This window comes from Catharus ustulatus, chromosome 1 (genome assembly GCF_009819885.2).
Source record: "Catharus ustulatus isolate bCatUst1 chromosome 1, bCatUst1.pri.v2, whole genome shotgun sequence".
In the NCBI taxonomy this organism is placed as follows: domain Eukaryota; kingdom Metazoa; phylum Chordata; class Aves; order Passeriformes; family Turdidae; genus Catharus; species Catharus ustulatus.
Window position 1 is genome coordinate 66,632,120 of NC_046221.1, and position 24,050 is coordinate 66,656,169.

At 38.8% G+C, this 24,050-nt stretch overlaps 2 protein-coding genes across 6 annotated transcripts in view; one reads left to right on the forward strand and one right to left on the reverse strand.

The window, feature by feature from the left end:
* Positions 1 to 2,277, forward strand: part of JARID2 (jumonji and AT-rich interaction domain containing 2) — a 209,171-nt gene extending 206,894 nt beyond the window's left edge. For all 4 annotated transcript variants that reach the window (XM_033077245.1, XM_033077234.2, XM_033077265.2 and 1 more), the window contains exon 18: positions 326 to 2,277. In XM_033077245.1, the coding sequence (XP_032933136.1) occupies positions 326 to 502 (177 nt within the window). In that variant the 3' untranslated portion in view covers positions 503 to 2,277. The remainder of the gene's footprint in view (positions 1 to 325) is intronic.
* A 664-nt stretch (positions 2,278 to 2,941) lies between these two features.
* The window catches only part of DTNBP1 (dystrobrevin binding protein 1), a 65,473-nt gene continuing 44,364 nt past the window's right edge, over positions 2,942 to 24,050 (reverse strand). For both annotated transcript variants that reach the window (XM_033077279.1, XM_033077287.1), the window contains exons 8-10: positions 7,543 to 7,698; positions 5,870 to 6,013; positions 2,942 to 3,837 (exon numbers count right to left, since the gene is read on the reverse strand). In XM_033077279.1, the coding sequence (XP_032933170.1) occupies positions 3,590 to 3,837; positions 5,870 to 6,013; positions 7,543 to 7,698 (548 nt within the window). In that variant the 3' untranslated portion in view covers positions 2,942 to 3,589. The remainder of the gene's footprint in view (positions 3,838 to 5,869; positions 6,014 to 7,542; positions 7,699 to 24,050) is intronic.

Consider the following 24,050-nt stretch of genomic DNA (forward strand, 5'->3'; position numbering starts at 1 on the left):
ACGTGCAGATGAGAGGTGCAGTAATGGCTCCAAGCAAATGTGATGATGAATAATCCCAGAAGTGAAGATGGGCATTTAGGACTGTTGCCTGGGTTCTGGGCTGAGGCTCCATGTCTTTACCTGTGAGGGGCTTGGCCCGAAAGGTAAATAGCAGAGCAGTGGGAGGAATGACATGTCAGCTCTTGGGGAGCTGCACTGGGTACAAGCAGCTTTTTTGAGATGGGCTTCCCAGCATTTCTGAGCACTCTACTGCTGTCCTGTTTAAGTGACTCCAGAGGAAGAGCAGATGCTAATTTGTGTTTTGTTTTTCCCACTTCCTGAACAGGAACAAATAATCAGTCTTGTCAATCAAATCTGTGGAAAAGTATCTGGTAAAAATGGCAGCATTGAGAACTGTATCAGCAAGCCTACACCAAAAAGAGGACCTCGTAAGAGAGCAACAGTGGACGTGCCATCATCTAGGCTTTCATCCTCCAGTTCATCCAAAAGTGCTTCAAGTTAATCCTGAAGATGCCAACACTCTCATTTTGTCAATTTATATATATTTTTTGTAATTATTATACCATAGTTTGGAGTACTTGCTGTAGAATACAAGCTGTCTTTGCACTAGCTCTAAAGAAGATTTTCTTCTGGTTTTAGAGAACTAATTTTGTTTTAGCATTAAACTGTTGAAATTTTTTTTTTTTTGTACTTAGAATAGATAGATACAGCAGTCTGATTTTTTTAAACTGCCGTATGTTCACTGTTTTAAAACCGGCAAGGGGCTGATAAAATATTAATTTGTATTGTCCCTATGGCTGAAAAAATAAAAAGCCTTTTTGGTAACTGTGAAAAAAGGCTTTTAACCCATTTTTTGAATAGGTTAAAGTTTGATGTGTTTTATAATTTGTTCTCCAGTCATGTGAGCAGATTTTTCTAGAGAGAAAAGGGATAGGAGACAAAAACTTGAAAGAAATTGCTTTACTTTGGCTGTCTTTTATTCTGTCACAGCAAGATGAGTTTTGTAATTTTTTAAATTGGAGAATACACACTTTCTTTGGGAGGTTATGGCAGCTGAAGATGGACTTTGTTTCCTAACTGTAGGCAAAAGGAGGAGATTTGGAGTATGTTCTCTTTTACCAGCACATCACTATGCATCTGTTTTGAGGGGGAAAAATAAAAATAAAAAAAATATAAAAAAATATAAAAAAGGAAAAAAATTTTAAAAAAAGGAGGAAAAAAGACTGCCTGCCTTGAGGAGTTATGTGAGGGAAAACTGTGCCTGATTTCATTAGGAAATCCATTCTGTTATTTTTTGGTGCTGTTGGCTACTTTATCAAAAACCCTTCAATAGCATCCTTTAAAAATAAAAAAAAAAGATAAAAAAAGAAAAAAGTGATTGAAGCCATAAGTGCTTCTTTTGTCATAGACGTGCAATCTTTCTAACATTCCATTTCCATTCCACTGCTGTTTTTCACACCTTTACACAGTCGAGCATTAATTTTTGTTTTGAATTTGTTTCATTATATGATCACATTTAGAGCCACTAGCAAGTCTGCATATTTCTTTTGAATGTGAAAATGCATTTGCTTTCATCTTGTCTATTTTTTCTCTTCATGTTGTAACAAAAAAAAAATCACACCTTTTGTACATATGCCTGTAAATTTTTTTAAATACTTGAGCCTTTTCTTGGGGTGGGGGGAGGGATGGCAAAGAGACAAGATGAAGAAAAGCCTTACGTTTCACTTTCTTCATCGGTTGGATTGGATGCTTACAGGGTTTTTCTTGTAACATTTATAAGTGCTGCTTACATCACTGAACAACAACAAAAAATAATAATGGAGTAGCTGTTGCCCTTTTCTGGTTGTGTGTACAGTATGTGTGGAATAAAAAAGGGAAAATGTTTTCACAAACTGTTTTGTTTCGTAATTGAATTCAACAATACCGTAGCTACCCATATTGCACTGAGCTTGCCAGTGGTGACTGTCAGGAAAGTCCTATAATACAATTTGTTGGTTGTTGTTGCAGAAGACTGAACTGTTTTGGAATATTTAACAATAACATAAACAGAGTCAAGTGTTTTCAAATGTGGTTGTCTGGTTTTTATGGCCTTGCTGTGTACTTTTCCCTCTTGACAGTAAACTTCTGACTATGGCTTACAGTTTGACATTTAATTTATTAGCGCTGCTCTGCTCTCTTTCCTTGTAAGGAAAGACTTCATGTTGTTTATTGCCAGTTTTTGTTTACTTTCCAGGTTTGTACTACGAGGTTTAATAAAAAAAACAAAACTTTTTTTGACATTTTGTCTGTCTTCTGGAAAGCGAGAGAATAAAGGAAGCTCCTTCAAGATAAACTCATTTCAACAGCTGCCTTGTTGAATATTAAGTCTCTAATTGTAGGTAGGGAGCTTCCAGGCTTCATTTCCCAGAGAGAGATCAAGAAACACTTTGTCAGCTAATGGAGGATCCTTAAGGAAACTGGCCACTGCCCAGCAGCAAGGACACACCTTGTTCCCAGCCACTGGCTTTTTCAGGGCAGGTCTTTGGAAGGGACCTACATCACAGCTCATCCTTTTACTTACACTGTTTCTGATTACATTCCTTCCCTCCGTGCAGGAAGAGCAGGAGCCAGGAGCCTTCTCAAAGGAGAGCAGATCCCTGAAAATAGAGCATGAGACTTGACAAGCAACAGGCGTTAGACATGGTCAGACCTCGAGTTCAGAGAGAAAAACAACCGCAGAAAAAATGGGAATGAGATGATGCCTATAGGTCCTGAGGTTTCTAAAATTCACGCACTTAATTAATAATTAATTCAGGTTTATCTTCCTAGTGTAGTCAAACAGATGTTACCATGGAAAAGCACATGACATTGGTGCCCCTAATAACCATATTTTTCCCTGAGTTAGGCTCCTCTGTTCACCTGTCATGGATAAAATACCTGGGTAATCAAGTAAAAGACATGGTTGGGATAGAAATTCTTTATTTTATCTTGAAAGAGGAGTAAGTACACAATGCTAAGATACCTGCTCCACAAGGAGTGCAACATTTCCATATGCATCTCTCCTCCTTCCCGGGTTCTTATTTTTTCCTTAACACCTATAACTAAGTTGGTCCTGAATAAGAAGTGTGAGAACAGTAGACACTGCTGCATCAGTAAAGGCAGGAGGCAGACAGTAGGTAGTAAAGAGTAGAAAATAGTTTTTCATTTTGGTTTGGATCCTAAATCTTCAGTTGCAGCAGCTGAAAACATGCAAGGAACAATTTGGGTTCAGTATTACACATCAACTCTTAAGTATTTCCAATCAGCCATTTAAAGGTTAGTGGTCAAAGTAACTTCTACCTTTGCCCTTAAATTCTCTTATACATAGTATATACAACAGTTTTACTGCTCCCCTGAGCCCCAAGACTACTGTTAAAGTGTGTGTGCTTTAGGCATAGTTTTTTTCTTTAAAAACCAACCTCCACATGACTGGCAATTTTGTAAAAAGGCAGTATTACTAAGTAAAAAGATGTGGCTGTTATGCTTGGTTAGCAAACTGTTACACAGGCAAGCTCTTCATTCACTTGTTCATTCATTCAGAAGTCATTCTTAAAGGATATGGTTTTAAGATTCAAATAGTTTGAGAGTCACTTTCATCACTGCCATCTGAAGCACCCTTTCTCTCAGTTACAGCAGCAAGGGCAGTGTCCACTTGAACCTCCTCTTCGTCCGACTGAACCACGGGGGACTCTCCCTCGCTTGCATCCTGGCTGGCGGAGTCGGTGCAGGTCGAGGACAGGGAACAGAGTTTCTGCCGTAACTCGGACTGGCTCGGCACCTGGAGACTGATCTCGTTCACGTAGGTGTTGGAGTCGGGCCCTAAGAGTTGGGAAAACAACAGCAACAACAACAGTCAAGCTCTGGCTCAGCAAGGGGATTGACAAGTCAATACATTAACATCAGCGCTGGTTAGGGAGTTACTTTCAGGCTGTTTTCCTGGAATTTTAAGACTCTGCTTCCTCCATATCCTGTGCAAAAAGATTTGTAAGCAAGTTTAGTGCAATAGTGTTTGCTTGCAGTTTGAAAGTTAGGTTCCAAAATTAGATCCTCTTCCCTGGACAGTTCCTGACAGTAAAAGAAGTTAAAACGATAGAAGATCTAAACACTATTTATGTGATCTTCCAAAGGAAGCTCTTTTTTCCTTCTGTCTATAACTAACAAGTGTTTCTCCATAGTCAGAGCACCCAGCTTCAGCTGGTGAGTAATTTTAGTGAGAAAATTCTTGTAAAAATTTTGTTTAAAAGTTTTTCAGAGGGGTCAGATGGATATGAGCTAAACCTTACCTCTGGCTCAGACTGTTCGGAGAGCAGTTCAAACCACATTGTCTATGCCTGCTCCTCAAGTACCTGAATTAATTTTTATAACACCAGAAATTTTAGAGAACCTGCCTTATGTGCTGTACACCAGCATGCATTAGTTCTATCACTCCTAAAAACTCCTCCTTTGTGTGTTCTGCAAATTGATCTAACTCAATTTTGCAGTTTAACTTACTGCCATGAAATGTTATGAAGCCAATGTCCATAAGCTGGCAATGTTTATAGCAAGGCAAATTTGAAAACATTTCAATGTCTTGAGCTGATTCTCATTTTTACCAGTTATTTTAATAACTTACCTGTATTTTGTGGTGTTCAGCCCAATTGTCAAACCTTGCCCTGACAACCCAGTTCTCCACTGACAGCACAATGAAGAGTTACCTTTAAGCCATCTCAGTTTTCTGAGAATGAAGACTATTGTGTATTTGGTTTGATATTGGGGTGCTAGGTTCTTGGCACAAAAATCCCACAATCAGAGCAAAATAAAATGTCTAGAACCACAAGAGCAAGATTCACAAGGCTTACACTGCAGTAAGGCTGCAGTGCTGGAACATTATTACAGCACTGGTACATTATATTGCAGTGTATGACACATATAGACACTGTACATACATGCTGTAGTATTTAGATTACAGCATAAAATAAAGAATGTATTTTTTTTAAAGCTGATGAATTTATCTTCTTAGTTAAAAAGTAGTTCCTTCCCTTCCTTAGATAATCCAGCTGAGACTTTTTGCTGTTAAAACACGAGGCTTGGTCCAACATCTGCCAAACAGCCAACAAGGGGAAAACCGTCCTAGATTTTGCAATTACTGGCAAGCTCAAATGATGATCAGCTTTAATAATGCACAAAGTGGATTCCTACCCAAAACGACCCATCTCAGTGCAGTTTTTGCAATGAAGCACAAAAACGTAAACCTTTAGTCAAGTGTGCCTTGACCATTTACCACAAGCTTTTCATGTTCACAGCAGGTATTAATCACCTTTACATAGGGAGTGCTGTAAGTACTTCCATAAAAATATTTCCATTCTGTATTTTCAGAAGAAATCAAAAGGATATTTAAAGGAGCTTCATCATCTCACACAAGAAAAATAATTCTGGTCTTTTGAGGAAGGGCTTTTTAGTACTGAAGTTTTTAACTAGGAAAATCATTCTGGACAAACTAAGTGATCAGTATTAAAAATAAAAACCTAATTACTGCAAGCTTTCTGTTGATGTTTGTCAAAATGTCCTCTATTAACTCTATACTGGGGAAAACGTCCCTCAAGTCGGTACACAGCACATCACCTACCCAGACTGTGATGAATACAACAAGGACCTGGAGTAAGAAAAATGAAATTGTCTGGAAATATCACATAGTTTTGCAGCAACTCCCTTGTACAGCATCTAAATGTTAATGTTTCGAGAAGCACTAACGAAGAACAGTCAATCTGCATCAAGTGTGATGTTTTATGAGACAATATCACCCATTACAAATGAGAGCAGTTTTGGTGGTTTATCACTGTCTCTAAGCAGGCTGTCACTACAAGCACCATACCCAGCATGGGAGACAGCACATTATTGTCTTCGCTTCCTGAGTTTAAAAAGACGTCGAGTGCTTCCTGGTCAGACATGTCCATTAAGTCCATCTGCTCCAGCATGTCCACATTCACCTCCATGGAAGACATACTTCCAATCGGTTCTGCAGGAGAAACAGTGCAATGAGCAAAATGACAATCAGCTACACGAGGTTTTTACCTACCAGGGCTCCAGAGGCTGCTCTAAGTGTCTGTGTCAGCAATAACTAAACTCAGGAATGCAAGGAGCTCATCCACAGGAGCTGCTCAGCAGTAACCTCAGCCCAAATCCAGGAGCACTCTGTGCAATCTTTGTTGTGAAACTAACATCCATTACTGCTTTGGTAAACCAAAACATTTTTAGCAGCAGTATTTATAGCAAAAACCTTCTCAGAAATAAGCTGAGATGGGACTCAGGCACAAAGATTGAAACTTTCCGTTTTGGAACACTCCTTTTCAATTTTCCCAACCAATAATCTTTTTAGAGGAAAGCACATTTAAGCACACAGTCACTAAATGTCAATACACAAGGGACACAGAAATTCAGAAACCAGGATTAATGTTAAGAGAGAGCAGTTGTTCTTCTTCTCTCAATTAATCTAAGAAATTACAATAGTCTGTAAAACCCAAGCTCATGCCCAGTATCTTCTCTCAGCATGGGTATTTCACATTATTAATTACTCAAGCAAATTACTTATTACTGTCAATACAGTACTGACAATTTGCAAAGGAAGTAAATACTTAGATGAGCATCTTCTTCCTTGAACAGCCACTTTTAGTCTAAAAGGCAACATAACACAGAAAGCAGGAGACTCAAACTCAGTTCCTCCCCTGACCATGAATTTAGGTATACATACCCCACTTCTCCTCAACCACCCATGCAGAGCATCTTTCAGATGAGTATTTATAGCACTCATGCAGAGAAATGGAAACCTTGGATTGTATTCCCCACTCTGACATTACAAATGATAGCAGAACTGCACTTGGAGCAGGGACAGAATATCTACATTTTTTCCTGCCACATGAATGCATGATTTCCCACTGGTTTCCTTACTGGTCCAACAATCCCTTCATTTTGGCCCAACAGATGGAAACCTCCCACACAGAATTCCCTGTAATCTCTGGCATTCTTGTGCTTTAACCAGTTCGGAGACGCCAGATTTGTGTCATTTCATAATAAGGAGAGCACTTAATGTGACCTCCAGTGTCCTAATCACACACAGTGAGAATAGCTGCCACCTGGGAACTGCTCGGAAATGCTACACTGAGCTTTCCTCTGCACTTTGCAAAGTTTTCTGAGGCATCTCCTTGCCAAATGACAATCCCAGGCTTTGGAACTCCAGTGGACAAACCAGCTGCCTCCATCCATATTTTTACACAGATGCATTCTTAAGCTGCAGAGAAAAACACTGTTCCAGATGCAGTTCAGTGCTCCGCATTGCCTCAAACAAGGAGCAGAGCCTGACTAATCTTCTAAGGTATCCAGTACCCCTGGGACATAAAGTTTGTTTAAAAGGCTTATCTGAAGTTCCAATTCCACTGAGCAAGAATTTGGACATTTTTGCTGTGCTTCCTCTGTAAGCACTGCTGGCTCTGCCTGCTCAACAATGCTCTCCAAGTTGGGAGTTTGGGCAAAAGGTATTTTACAACTTGCCTCTTCTCTCTGCTATCTGCAAGTATCCTGTGGAAAGGTATTGCTCCATGTCCTGTTGGAAGGCTTCTTCAAAGAACTTCTGGCGTTCCTTTAGCTTCATCTGCTGGGTGTGCTCCATATCCAAAACCTTCTGTGCATGTTCAGCATCGAGTTCAGCTGAGCATAAAACAGACAAATCAAATATTGCAGGTATCTCCCCCCACTCTCAGAATTTAAAACCTACAGAACTAGTTCAATAAATTCTGACAGACTGTTACTACAGGCTGTTAACACAGCCTGCAATAAAAGGAGATCTCTGTGCTTTCCAACTGTATTTTAAACCAGGGTAGGAATACCATATTAGGTAGCATAACCTTCATATTAAAGTGATGCCATAACTATTTCTCTTGAGGCAAGATGCAAATTTCCTGAGCTGTATAAACAGGAACACCTGAGAGCACTGTCCATCAACAACTGGGATTTCAGAATTCTGCCAAGAAACCCTCAGGGAATGATGCTTCTGCAGTCATACGCACCTAATGCACACAAAAGCATAAATGTATGCTTTTCAAATGTAACTTCAAAATGTAAAGTTGCCGCACATTTCCACCACAATGCAAGTGGCAAGATACATATATGTACTTATATGTACATACATATAAATACATACATAACGTGTGTGTGTGCATGTGTGCCTGAGAGTCTGGCTTTGCCTCCAGACAGACTGGAAAAAATTCTTGAAGAATCCTACATGTACATGCAGCAAAGGAAATATTAGACAGAACTAGGAAATGTTAGACAGTATATCATTAGAGGAACTCCCTCCCCTCTGTTTTGCTCTACACTGGACAGAGGAGAAAAAAAATTGTGCTACTTATTCCAGAATAACATCTTTTAGAATAAAAAGATGTAGCTACTATTGAATTACTGACTGCAGCCAGCCTATTAGAATATGCTTCAAAAAAGTTGCTTTTTATGAGGAATATATAACCTGGAACCCTTTTCCCAGAGTTCTCTCTTCATTTTTCCAGTCTCATGGGCACTCAGCTTACAATAAAAAAGGAATTTTTCAGCTGAGCTACTGATGGAAGGGACGGGGGTGGCGAGAAGAGCTGCTGGTCTGTTCTGTTCTGCCCATTAGGGAAAGCTCCAACAAATACCACTGGGTGAAAAATGTCCAAGCTTTCACACGCCAGACAGACACAGCTGGAATATGGCATCCACATGGATAAGTGCTGAGGGAGTGTAAGGTTTTCTAGGACAAGCATTGCGTCAGTCTTCCAGGAAAAATGTTATGTTAATGATATTCTACAACACAAACATTCATTAAAAACATTTACTTTGATAGAGATTATTACCCAAATGCAGAATATGTTTTATTAAACCAGGCAAAACATCAACGAGCAGTTCATTCACTCTGTTGTCTGCATCAAGGTCACAGATCATACACAGAAGCAACTGAACTGTGGTAGATGCCAAAAGAAGCCAGGAAACTGGACTGACACACCAGATATTCATTAAAACATCAGTAAATAAGCAGAAATCTCTTTCTTAAAGGAAATTTCAGAAGTAAAACATCAGTGTATAAAAAGGAAAGCATCTTCCCTGAAGGCAACATGTCTTTATTACCAATTACACTGTGGTGTACGATGACTCTGTGTCCCCTGGAGCAACTCCTTTACTGCAGTCCTGGATGATGAGCAATTATTAAGAACATTGTCTATGATGCAGAAATGCTATTCAATTGTAATAATAAAAGCCAGCAGCTCTCACTGACAATGGGGACTTTCTGTCTCTCTCATAACATATTCTGACAGTTTTGCACTCCAGATTGGTAATTCAGGATATTTTTAACCCCAAAACAGAGATGGCATCCAAGTGACATGAGACTGATACAATCTCTTTCTTGACATCGAACTCTTTGTTTTCAACTTTTGCCTAAAATTTCCTCTATACTGTTGAAATTGTCACTGGTCAGAGCTGAATGGCAACAGCTGCCTGCTGTGCTGGCGCGTTCCACAGGAAACTGTAAATACGTGAGTTGAAGGACTGTCATGGACTTCTTCTCCAAAGTCAGATGGAGAGTTAACATCTAGAACCTTGCTGCACGATTTCACGCCCTCCCAGGTGTAGTAAGAGATGCTTGGCTAAGCAAAACCAAACTGTTGCATTTGAAGTTTCTGTTTGTTGTCAGAAATGCTAAGGATGGGAGGTGAAGCCAAAAGTCAAACATGAAACCAAAGAAAACAGGTGTATTGTTTCTTTCAGAAAGAGAGCTACTCAGAATTACATTTTCCCTAAGCCAAGTGTAGTTTACAAAACACTGAATATAGACAGAACCAAAGGAGTTCCAAGAAAGACAAAAGTATCATCCATATACCATCATACACTGCTCATATGAATTCTTCCCAGGATGCAAACTGAGACTTGGCACACTTAAAATACTATTGCATTTTATCTTTCACCCTAAAATTGTACTTTTCAATTAGCAATGGGCACCTATTTCTCTATCACACTGCTGTGCACGGAAAAGAAAAATAGACAGACTACACAGAAAATGCTAATGCACAATTAGATGGAGACATACATGAGTTGCCACAATAAGCCAAATAAAAGATGACTAATTCCCCACCAGCTATGACTTTTAAGAGAACAGACACTAAAAGTAGGCAGATTTTTTCCTAAAAAAGAGAACACTTGGGTGCTGAGGCACAGCCTTCAGGAACAGCCCCACAGCTCACCCTGCTCATCTCAGGGTACAACCCATCTGTGGTTGACCTGCCTGATTTCCCTGCCCCGTATCTTCAGCATTTGAACCAGATACCAGGAGAATCCAAACTCCAAAGGAACAAATGACAATAGCTTGTAACTCTACACCTCAAGTGTAGAGGACACCATTTCCTGATATCACTCCTAGGCCTGGCTGACACTTCTTACAAAGTAAAATTCTGCTGCAGTACCTGAAGTTTTCATCCAACCAAAAAAGTGACTCTTTTATGCTTTAATCTAAAACATTTTCCAGCTATGCACAACAGTTTTCTCAAAAAAGTTGGAAGAATGACTAAAAACTAAGTTAAAAAAGAAAATCAGCAACTGAAAACACTGGCTAAACACAAGGCTAGCACATCCCTTAGATCCCACATGAAAGATGTCAAGTTGTCATGGATGGCTTTTTGGTGCTTTCATACAGAACCAGTTTACTTCCCTTCAATTAATTTTATTATGTAACTTTATATCTCATGCGAAGCAGAACCCATAAATGCATCTGGTCTCAAGACAGAAAGACACAGAGAACACACACACAAAAAAAGCTCCTTTTCCCTCCCTCTACAGTTCATTTGCTTTTTGTAGACTCATCTAGCCAGACCATAAAATGCATGCACACATTCTTTATGGGATTTTTTGCTTCTGCTGCAGATATCAAAGTTTCAAGCAGCCCTTCACTGAACTCACTGCTGGTTTTTGATGTTCCTCCTGTGCAGGGAGAGCTTGAAACGCAACACAGCATGAAGACACGCTGGATAGAGGATAATCCCTTCCCTTAAACTCCTGGCCATGTTCCCATTCACATGGCCCAGGGTGCTGTGGCCTTCCTTGTTGCCAGATGTGCTGCAGGCTGGCACCCGGCTCACTGCCCACGGGACCCCCAGGGCTCTTCCACAGAGCTGGGGTCATCTCCAAGCTTGGAGCCAGAACCTCCATCTCCTCCTCTGGGACAGAGCTGTGGCTTCTGGTCCCAGCCCCCAGGTAGGGAATGACCCACAAAGCACCATGCTCCCACCCAGCCAGTCATTTGTCCATCTTGCTGCCCATCCATCCAGACTGTAACATCATCACTCGGCTGCGGGAACACCCTGTGAGACTGTCAAAACCTATCAGTAGGCTGGCTACTCACTGAACAACCAAAATCCTTCAAAAATCAGAACAATGAAATCATAAAAGCAGACAATGGAAGGCAGATAGCCAAGCAGCTTTTTGAGTGCATTATGACTTAGCAACTTATACTGCAAACTGCCTCGTTACAGACCTTTTCAACTAAAAATATCAAAGCAAGACAAGACACCAGGGAGTGCTTCAAAGGATGCAGTTTCCCTCAAAAATGTTTAAATTATTCTTGACAGAATTTAAAATACATGTTGATGCTACAAGGGGGGATGTGCAGAACACTCTTGCACTCTAGTTTGCTGACAGGTGGGAGAGTTTGTCGGCAAAACTCAGGGGAATAAAAAGTAGAATAAGCAATCTGGGTGCACAGTCTTTCTTCCACAGAAGAGTGAAAGGAAAACAAGTGAAAACTACAAGTCCTAAGTGTTTTTAAACTCTTATTTAACAGTTTCTTTACAATTTGCTTTTACTAAAGATATATTCAAATAATTACAACCTAAAAAATTAAGACCCGATCCACTAGAATGTGAAGACAGGATTTCACTCAATGACAGGAAGATTATCTGCGTTTGAAAAAATAAACACTTTTCCAAATGAGATTTCCTGACTGCCAACTCTCAAAAGCCCACACGTTCATGAAGAAATGGTTTATTAAAATTATCAAAAGAATCAGCCTTTAAAAATGACTGAATGTACTTCTTGATAATACCTAACAGCAAGGTTTTTATAGATTGTATAAGAAATGAAAACTCCAAGTAGCCCACAAACAACCTAGTCAAGAAGAAAAGTAGAGGTTTTACCAGTGCAGAAAGATTATTTTTAACATTTCTCATCAAGCAGTTTCAACAAATTAGCTTACCTTAAAAATTCTCTTTAAACAAACCAAAAAAATGCTTACTTGAAATCCTTGGAATATAAAGGAGAAGCTTAAGTAAACATCAGAACACACCACAGAAATAGGTGCCTGTGTACGCCAGGATTCCAGTTACTAACAGCACCTGGAGGAAGAAGCAGTTTCCCACCAATGTTACAGGAAACAGCTTGGGAAAAGGTTTCCACAGAACTCCAAACTTTATCTGGCTACCAGGAAATCATCATAGTTAAGAAACACTAAAAATATGCTCTACCAAAGAGCAAATGTGCAAACTGAGTTCTAAAAATGTAAATACCTCTATGATTAAAAAAAATAAAATTAAAATCGTATTTGTGATTAAAAATTGCCAGCCTGAAGAGACTGCTCTGCAAGGTGGTCCACAGCATCATAATGGATTCTTATTTTAGAACTAGATTTGCTATGGTTCAGAAACAGCTAAAATGCTTTTTGCCCAGTTCACTTGTCACCAAAATCATCCCAAAACTTGAGTGCATTTGCCTATATCTCAATCTTCAAAAAAAAAATTAGGAGTAGGCACATTTTTATGCCTGCAAATGTGGTTAAGCAGGAATGACTTTGGAATTGTTTTAATCCATTTTAACTATAGTCAAAATCACCATGTATATACTGTTCTACAGCAGGTTAAAGGTGGGGTTTTTCCACACTTGTTTCATGCCATGTAAAGCATGGAAATGTTACAGCAAAAGTTTTGGAGGGGGATTCTCTCCTTCAGGCACATGCCTGACTACTCCTGGGTTAACAAATTTGCAATCCACCATCTTCCATTTTTCTGGTTCAATGTCCTTTATGGTCATTGGTGTTCAATGACAATACCTGTCTTTCTGGAAGACAGAATTTAGCAATTTGACTTCAGTGGGATGTGAGTACCACAAGCCTTTCTCAGTTTGCACCAGGACAGGCTCTGTTTGCAAGAAGGTCTTCTACCTCCCTGATACATCCTTTAGTCATATTCCTACCCAAGTGAAAGAGAATAAAAAGTGACTTGCAAGGGAAGGAGGGAAGGATAACACTAAGCTGAATCTCCTTAGTGCAGAAAGTAACAAAAAACCAAAAAAAGGCAAGCATCTGAGTTCAAACACTTGTTTCCTGCCTCCCTATAAAGCCAGCATCTAAAGTATGTAAGAACAATAATTCAATTAGTGAGGTGCAAAATATGTATTTCCACTATAAATAAACCTGACAATATCACGCGCGCCTTCAGTACATTTAAGTTTATTTGTGAAGATGATCTGGTTTTAAAATTTAGCCACACACTGTTGAAAAATCCCACTATTACAGAAATTGTACCTGAAAACAGCTCAAATGATTCAGCACAATTTTACTGTCATCAAATGCAGTATTTAAGGCGTATGCTTTCCAATTACTGTTTTTTCAGCCTTACCTCAAAAATACTAACTTTCAAATGGAGAAATTAATCAATAGCAAATCTAAACCCAAAGTACTTAAAATACAAACCACGGCCCTGCAATATTCTCTTGATCTTTCCAAAGGTCCATGAAACTGTCCCAAGTAAGATTAATAACATCCCATCGTCCAAGTACAAATCGATTTATCGAACAATTTAATGACTATTTTCCATTCCAAAAAGATAACCACTCTTGCTATGGAATTAAAAGGCTTTCAAAGACAGGCAAGTAGCTTCTGCTACAACAAGAGTAGTGCCAATCTTTACCTTTGTACAGTTGTGAGGTGCCTGCCTTCTAGATCAAATTATGTGCATGTGCAGACACGTAAATTAATGATGAGATACAGTTCTGCTGTCACAACACATTGTGCACAGGTTGAAAACACGGGTTCCACGACATGGCAAATCAGTTGGCAGATATCAGCTTTTACTTGTCCTTAAGAATAACACCCAGGTCCAAACTCCTGCTGCAATGGAACTACTCTTCACCCCCACTATAACCATTGCAGGCCCACAGAACACCACCATTCAGTGCTGAACTAAATCTTGTCTCAAAAAGAGAAGGCAAAACAATTTTTGCCTTTTTTCCTAATAACTAAAACAAGTAAGGGTTTCACTCCATAAACTGCTTTCAGAATAAGCAGTTTTCTGACTGAACATGCGATTTCTTCCTCTCTCTCACTGGAGGGAGGGAGGGGTAGATCCTATTGAACAGTCCCAGAGGCCTTCAGAGCCAAAAGGAATGACCTGCAGATTTATAGTCTTCATACAGTTCAGTCTAACTTCCCTTACTTTATATTGACAGTGAAATGTTTTAGACCTGAGGAGGTATTTTGGAAGACATATTTTAATGCAAGTCTCAGGTTAATATGACCAGTAACTGTTAAATCAAAACAGGGAAAAAAAGAAGAAAAACTTACCTTTTACAAAACAATCATGTAACTAGTTGAAAGATAAATTTTCTTTTTTTTCACATGCTTGGTAAAGCACTCCGTATTTATTAGACTATATCTGGTAACAGATCATAGAAACATATCACAGAATCATAGAGTGAATTCTAGATAAAATGATAGAACTGGAAGGGACCTCAGACATCATCTGAGTTCCAATCCTCTGCCATGACCTTCCACTAGACCAGGTTACTTAGAGCTCCATCCAACCTGGCCTTGAACACTTCCAAGGAATAGACATTTGAAACTTCTCTAGGCAACTTTTTCCAGTGACTCACCACCCTTGCAGTAAAGATTTTTTTCCCTAATATCAAACCTAAGCCTACTCTCTTTCAGTTTGAATCCACTCCTCCTTGTCCTGTCGCTGGTTGCTCTCATAAAAAGTCACTCCTCATCTTTCTCACCTTGTCCTTCCTGTAGGCTCTTTCCAGGTACTGGAAGTCCACAATGAGGTCACCCAAAAAGCTTTCTCTTTTCCAGGCTGAACAATCCTAATTCTATCTTTCTTCCCACTAGGGGAGGTGCTCCATCTCTCTAACCCTGGTGGTTCCTCTGGACTTGCAATTTCTTTGTTCCTTTCTTTCTAATTTAAGCTAATTAACAGGCGAGAATCTGTACACATGAAGTATCATGCCAGTCAGAACTGCAGGACCATCAGTGAAATAACACTCCCACAGGTAAAAGAAGCCTTATTTGTTTATGCCAAAATTTCATATACAGAAATATTTTAAGAAGACCATAAGCCAATGATTATATCAGTAGCACACACAACATGCTTGAAATATTTATTTTTTTCCCCTGACAACTCAGTCTATTTCCTATTCAATTTCTGTCAAAACAATTTCTCCAATGCAAGCAAAAAAAAATTTGCTATTCATTCACGCAATTAATGCTGATCTTATTTCTTAGAAAAAGAACCATTACAAATCTAGTCCAGTTTAACATTGTTTTGTTAATGTCCCAAATGAATCACACTACAGATTTTCTTTAGAAATCCCAGTGATGAGCAAATACTTTTGTTTGATATCATTAGTGAAACAATATCTGAAACAGCATTTCCTCTAACAAACCCGCATCCAGGAGCATCGAAACACGAGGGGACTGATTTGCTAACAGACAGCTATTAGAGATGTGTTACCAGCTCAGGAATTTTAAATTACATGCAGCTCTCCATATTCATTGCACATGGAGTATGATTTATGACAGACCAGATTATTTTAAAAATCCACATTTATTCTCAAAAGCAAAGCAAAGATCCCATAATTATTTTTAAAAAAGGAACATGTACCCATTCTATTTGCTAGTAAAGCCAATTTGCAATTAGCAATGAATGGCATGTCTTCCCCATACTTTTTATAACACGGTAAGACAGACCCCTTCAAGCTATATTATAATAGCCTCTTATAAAAGTATTTTTCAATTAATGGGTTGTTTTTAAATTCAGCCAACTAGACAGTAACAATTATATAGACACAATAAAAGGAAGACAACAAAACCAAAAATTGTACTACATTTCAAACAGAACAATCTGGTTGCACATAAAGCCATATTTTCAGAATATATGACTATATTTTCGCAGTTAAAATATCTCATTTTCTGCTATGGAAAGGCATTATATAGCAAAAAACAAGGCATCTGACACTAAGTGCAGAAATATACACAGTGTGCTTTTTCCACTGAACATTTTTATCTTTAAAATTAAAATGTGAAAAACAGTTTAGTTAGCACACGGGCTGTGATTCAGAGGTAAGGTAATATTCAGTATGTCAGTTCTAAAGAAAGGACATTGAGTTTTAAATTTTTAATGAAACCTTTTAAGCTTTCTCCCATGCATCCAGTTTTCATATACTCACAGCCATTCCACTTGCTTCTTCATTTTTTACAGAATATTAAATGCTTTATAGCTCACAAATAACAGACCATAACCAAAAAAGCAGTCCTGACGTAACTTCCAACTTGAAAAATATTAGCTGTCATTAAATAGGTCAATTAAAAGAATAAAATTATTTTGATAAACTTGAAAAATATTTGAGAAGGGAAAAAAAAAGTCTTGATCTGCTTCCACTGGGCTTGCTGACACTTCTGTGCCATCTTCCAAACTGTTCACACTTGCAACGCTGAAGGTAGACTAAAGGTCATCTTTATCTACAGTGTCAAAGCACTTCGATATTTTTACTGCCAATTCAGACCAGTTTCTGCAATTTTGACACGTCTAAAGGATTTCTAAAGGATTTAAGGACAAACCTCGAGGAGCAAACCATACAACATGGACACATGGGAACATGGGAAGAAAACCAAAACCCTTCTTTCTTCACAGTCTAAGCTATGACAGGAAAGTGTATGGCTGGGTTCATTTTCTTCTTTTGTTCAACCCTGAAGAATGTTTCACACTCTAAACCTCCCTCTCAGGATTTCATGTTGTAGCCAACATTTGCTACTAAAAGAAGGGAAGCTACCAGGTCTTAAAATACCAGTAGTTTTCAGTTTTTTTCCTCTGACATGCAAGTTTTACCATGCTTTATCTTGAAAGACAACCAGAGTATACTAGTGCATCAATGCTGGCAAAGTCAAGGAAGACCACCACTCAACCAAACAATAAACCAGATTTTTAGTACTAGATCTAACTGGCACTGCCACACCAAAGAAGCACTGGTGGCTGGGAACAAAAACAATTCTTCTAGACCCGACAGATCCAAAAAAGAAGCGCTTCTGGAGGCATGTGTTTGTTTGACTATTTTTATGGAGGATCAGCCATCATTTGTCCTCCTGAAGCTGGCAAAGAACTGACACCAGGTGTAAAACCAACAGCCACCACACTGCCCAGTCCAGCTAAAGCTGCAACAGCAACTATGTTCACTCAAAACTATTTTTGCTGTTTAGTCATTAATTCATCAATGGCAGCACTAGACACAAATTAATAGTGTAATTTTTGAACTTGTGCTTATTCTGGTTTAGCTTGCAGTAACAGACAAATTGATTATAAAATCTGCTATTCAAATCAAACTGAATTAAACAACAACATCATTGATATTTCAAGTACTGGAGTAGGCTGGTTTAAAGGTAGAACAAACACCAGCAGGTCTTTTCTCATGTGTGCCATATCTAAGATCTTCACATCATTAGTTAAATAGATTATTTTAAATTAATAATTTGATACATAGAAATTAACAGACAAATGGAAATAGTGTAATTTATTAGCATTAAATACATCTAAACAAGTTCCACTGGTTAACATAACTAACCAGGTCACCTATACCCTCAAAGAAAGAGTACAATTAATAGCTAAGACTTGTGTCTTATGTGACGTTCAGTTTTACACCTGCTTTTCACTGGGAGGAACTGTTACCACTAACACAGGACAGAAATTCCTAGGTCTCTCAGTTGCTTAACCCAACACCTCAATGAATATATGCAGCAAAAGAGAGACCCTTGCAGCAAGGGAGAGGGTGGAGCAGATGGGTGATGTTACTGATGCTTCAGTGGAGCATTATACATGAGAAATACAAACAGAAAGGAGATACAAAGGAAGAGAAATGAGGATGGGGCAGAGGGAGAGAGGAAGGACAATTGACAGACTGTCCAAAGGAAATAACAAATGAGATATCACCCTTCATCCTGGATTTCTTCAGCCTGGTAGAGGTTAAACAAGTTGTGGGGAGAAAAACAATACTAACCATGAGGAAGAAATTTAAAACAGAGGCAGAGAAGGCTTTGCCTTATTGAAACCAAACATCACAAACAAAAAGCCAGTACAATAAAATTTGCCCTACAGAAGTTACTCTGACAGCAAAATCCCAAGAGCCTGCAAGGAACAACTGGGTTTGAGTGAGGAAGCACATCCTGCTTTGTGACCATCAGTGACTAAACCCTATGCCTACAGTGAAAACGACCTGACAGATGACACCTAGGATACAGTATCTTATTTGAGCAAAGAAAATCCACCTGAAGGATGCACAGACATCAAAGTGACAGTGAAGACTGAATAAAAAGCAGAAAATCAGGAAGCTGATAAAAGCACTTACAAGGGGGAAGGGAAAAAAGAAGGGGATTGACTGAAGAGGGAAGTCAGTGTAATTAGGACTGTGAAACCTGTAAAATACACTTCCTATGAGATGATCTTTTTCAATATACACAGCTGTATGAAATCTCTCTCTCAGCTTTTTTTTCCCCCATCTTCTTTTTTCCCCAGCACAGGGATGCCACACAAGCCTCCAACATCTCCTGCCACACCTTGGGACAGCAAGCACTGACTTGTGCCTATGCTGGAATACAGTATAAAATGAGGAATTAATTTCTGTGAAATCTGCATCAATCAATTTGTAAGCACCTTAAAAACATTCACCTCTAGCCCAGCTAAAAATGCAGAACACTTAATTTATAATATTTTCCTTAACTCCTGAATGTATATAAGGCCTTGCTAACCTAATTTTTGATTTTGTTCTTCAGAGTAATTTAGCACTAATTAGTCACAAGTACTTTGAACCTCACAAAATGCATGCACATTTCCTCCAAAGGGCAAACATGCAGCTGATGTCTGAAAAAGTCAAATTTCCTAACTCTCGCTCTCCTTCTCAAACAGCACCTCTCTACTAGGTATCATTCTCTATAGCAACAAAAATCACACTTTTTATCTCTACAAGAGATTATAGCCAGCCATACCTGGACAAATTCAAAGAGCCCCTACTTCACAGTGATTCTAAAATAGGAGGTGGCAATGTCAATTTTTGAAGCATTAGGATAAACCATAAGGAGAAGTCTACTGATCCTACTCAGTGTCCAGTTTTTCCTCCTTCACATCTAAACTTGAGTAATGGGCTGCTTAAAATCTGAACATCAACTAATTTTAGAAAAGGGTATCATTAGAACATAATTTGACCTTTATTAAATATGCATTATTTGTTCTCAACACATTTGGCATGACAGTGGGAAAACATTGCCTTCAGGCCACCATTATATCTGCCCTGTTTCCTTTTCTTTCTTCCTGTCATCCTACATCTGCTTTGTCAGCCCCAACAGTGTCCAACTTCCACGGCAAAAGAAATTTGTTGCCTCCTTTTAGAGCAACCAAAAGTATTTTTATTGGTTACTAAAGCAGAAATAAAATTAAGAATTTTAAGACCTAAGCTTTCAACAGCTTTAGGCAGAATGTTTCTCACCTCTTCACTGCTGCTGCAGATTACAACAGATGACACCACATTTGATTTCACTGGCTTCATGTAGGGAAAATTTCGTTCACAGTCATGAAGACCAAAATTTATTTTTTAAGTAAATGATAATGTTTAATGGAAGTGAGTTACAAACAATATCAGAGGGTCTAAATATTTGATGCTGAGAGACTTTTGAATGCCTTTTAAAACACAAATGAGATGGGCAAAGTAGGATAAGTGAAGAGAATTTAAAGAAAAAAACTTCTCACAAGACTAACACCAAAACTATCTAATCTGTCCTGGGGCTTGGATAACAACAAAACCAGCGGAACATGACAAACAAAGACTGTGAGATCTTCCAAGACCAGGGACAAACACACAAGGGCAGCATATGGCAAATCACCTCAATATCAGTTCCTAAACATATCTGAAATTACAAACAAAGGTTGAGATGGGCGTGGGAATGAACCAAGAACATTCCTGTTCTCTTGGAACACATTTTCTCTCTAGGATGGAATGAGTGCTATACCAAGGTGTTCAGCAAGCACTGAACTTCAGCCTATTGTTGTTCTCTTATAAACTATTAAATCTCACAGTGACTATCCAAGGCTAATGAGAACTGAAGCGTGCATAAGGAATCAAAGTAACATCATTATTATAATTTCATGCTCTATAAAACTGTAGACATTTGGTTAAAAAGCCTCCTATTTTGAAACATCCTTGCTGATATTATTAATTCTAAATAATTTTTCATCTGTGCCTTATCTATTAAACAAGTTTCCTTGACAATACATGTGTTTCTACATACATCAAACAGTGGTTGCATCAGAGACATCTAACCATAACAAGCCTAAAATCTTGGTCAAGAAGAAAGCACTGACACTTGACAATACATCAATACTGTATTTTTGAAATAAGACTTGTAAATACAGAATCATAGAATTGTTAAGGTTTGAAAAGACCTCTAAGATCCTCATGTCCAATCATCAACCCAGCACCACCATCATGTTCACCACTAATCCAAATCGCCCAGTACCATATCCATGTTTTTGAGTGCTTCCAGGGATGCATTCACAAATATGTGGAAGATGACTCAACCACTTTCCTGGGCAGTTTGTCTCAATGCTTGACAACCCTTTCCACAGGAAACTTCCCCTAACATCCAATTTAAACCTCCCCGGGTGCAACTTGAGGCCATTTCCTTTTCTCTTGTCACTTGTTACCTGGCGGTAGAAACTGACTCCCACCTCACCACAACCTCCTTTCAGGCACTTGTGGGGAACAATAAGGTACCCCCAACCCTCCTCCTCTCCAGGCTAAATACAAATGCATTGTACCCAATATATTACAAATAATTTTATATATGAACATATCAAGTATTAAAGGTCTAGAATAAATTGCATTTTGATGAAGAAGTTTGCAAGGTAGCAGTTTCCACTTACTAATCAAAATAGGTCAGACATTACATACTTGCATACTGCTATTATAATCCATTTTTAAAAGTGAAAACAGTAATCACATCAGCAGCTATTAAAGTCTGATGGCCTGCTTTTTGTAACACCTGTCTAATGCTTTCTAAATAGCAAACTAAATGAGGATACTCAGCCTAGGGAAAAAAACCCATAATAAAATAACTGGAAGAGATTTATTCTATAAGCATGTATATAGAAAATAAAGCAAGAAATGTTATTCTTAAATGCACAAGTTAAAATTAAGAACATAAATTTACAGTGAGGCAGCCTATAATAATATAGGTCACATCTGATGATTTTTTATTTGGAAAGACCACATTAACTTCTGTTTTAAATATACTTTAAAAGTTCTAGATAGTCAACCATATTTAACCTATAGGAACAGACCTGACAGATTTGAGAGCAAGGTAGCAGCCAACTAGTTAAATCAACAGTACTGGAAGCATAATGTGCACCCACTGAGTCACCAAGGTTATATAAACTGACACAGCAAATTAATGCCACTGCTTCCCTCCTCCCAAAATACAAACCACTCAGCCATTACAAATGGTATCTATGTTTCAGTGCTGGGAGAACAACTGTCAGAGCCCAGAGACTGAGCTACCTGCTCATTCAAGAAGAGATCTGGAGGTCAGCTCCAAGGTGTGTCAAGCACAAGGACATGCCATTGGCACTTGCACTGCCCCTCCTTCACCCATCTGAGGATGAATGCGGAAGTCCAGCCTTTGTTCCAGAATATTTGTGGAGTAATGAAAGTCCTGTAGGAAATCAGTTCTCAGGTGCTTCACAGACTAGATTGCACCTGCCTAAGTGGTAACAGGGTGAAAGGATGCTATGAAATAGCTCAACTATAAAATATGGAAGATCTATGATCAGAAGTACTCTGAAAAATACTTCTTTAGGTACACACACTTTTTGACTCGCACAATTTAAGTGTCTGTATGAATTTGGAGCCTCCTGAAGTGTAAGACTCTTAAGAGAAACAAAATACTTGTTCAAAATAATCTTTAAAAAGTCATACCACAAAGAATTCTTAAAATAGAAGCTTGCAAAGCGCATTATATTGTCAGAGCAAATCTGTCTCCATCCCGCCAGAGATGCTGGCGCGGTGATCCGCATGTAACTCCACCTATCTTTTAAGGCAAAAACTGTCCTAGTACCACTGCTTGTGGGCTTTAATGCAAAGTTCTGGCAATCATCCAGGACTCCAGAAGGAAGGGAATGCAGCTTTTCAAATCTTCTTTTTAGGTCGTGACATAAGAGATCACACTGATGGCCACTAATGCTCCATTTACAAATGCAGAGGGAAGTCAGCAACTTGCACTTAAAGAAAAAAGGAAGGCGCTTCTAATAAAAAGTCTACATTGTACAGAAACTTCATACTTACATAAATAACCTAAAACCTTCCACAGAGCTCAAACATAAACAGAAAATACAATGTGCTATATGGAATTGAAAAACAAGGGTGAATCAGTGTATTTTTGTCCATGGCAAATGGGCAATCCTAACAAACAGCGATGTTTTTAAACTGAAATTTTAAAAGAAATTAAGAAAAGCCCAAACATTTTCATCAAATTGTATCCTGTCCCCTATGCTTAGAACATGAAAAGATATGTGTGTTCATCACTGAAATGACCAGACTAAGTTCGAGATCAGCTCACTTTTAACGCTAGTAAGTGATACTTGGAGCTCTTATCTTCTGTGAAGAAATCCCAATTGTTTTGATGCACACATGTGGTTAAGGCTTCAGGCAATGACAAAATCAAAAACCTTCCCCACACTTTTCTCAGACTTGCCCTCTTAAGTGAAGTTAATGATTCCATAAAATTTTTTTCGCTTTATACAGAACCCTTTACAGAAGCCTTTGCCAGCAAGACAGATGCCATATTGCCTTCTATATCAAAATAGCAACTAAGAATGATAAGTGAGGACATCACTGGAACATGGATCCAATTAGCAGAATATGGCAAAATTGACATTTATATAACAAAGTTTCAGGTTAGTCATCGATGACTAAATTTATACCACAGAGCTATTAATTCTCACCCTCCGTAGACAGAAGAGCAGCAGATTTCAAGAATCAGAAAACCAACAGATTTTTTTGCACAACAGACTTCAGCAGTATCACAGAATGGTTGGGATTGGAAGGGACCTCTGGAAATCCTCTGGTCCAACTCTGCCAAGGCGGGTGAGAGCAGGTGACACAGGAGCATGGCCTGGCGGTTTTGGAATGTCTCCAGAGAGAGAGAGAGACTCCACAACCTCCCTGGGCAGCCTGTTCCAGGGCTCTGCCACCCTCAATGTAAAGAGGTTCTTCCTCATGTTGAACTGGAACTTCTCATGTTTCAGTTTATGGCCATTGCTCCTCATCCTGTCACCAGGCACCACTGAAAAGAGTCTGGCACCTGCCACTCTTGGAACCTGTCTTTGAGATATTTACATGCATTAATGAAATCCCCTCTCAGTCTTCTCCAGACTAAACATCCCCATCTTCCTCAGTCTCTCCTCATAGGAGAGATGCTCCAGACCTCTAATTATCGTTGTGACCATCCACTGGGCCCTCTCCAGGAGCTGCATGTCTTTTTGGTACTGAGGAGCCCAGACTGGACATGGCACTCCAGATGTGTTCAAAACTCTTGTGTTGTTCTTCCCCAGTAACTGATGACTATAGTAGGGCACAAAACAACTGATGCCAGACAAAATAAAAAATTGAGCAGTATCACAACATAGGCAGACAGTATTTTCATGCTTATTGGATTTAAGAAAGCCTCTTTG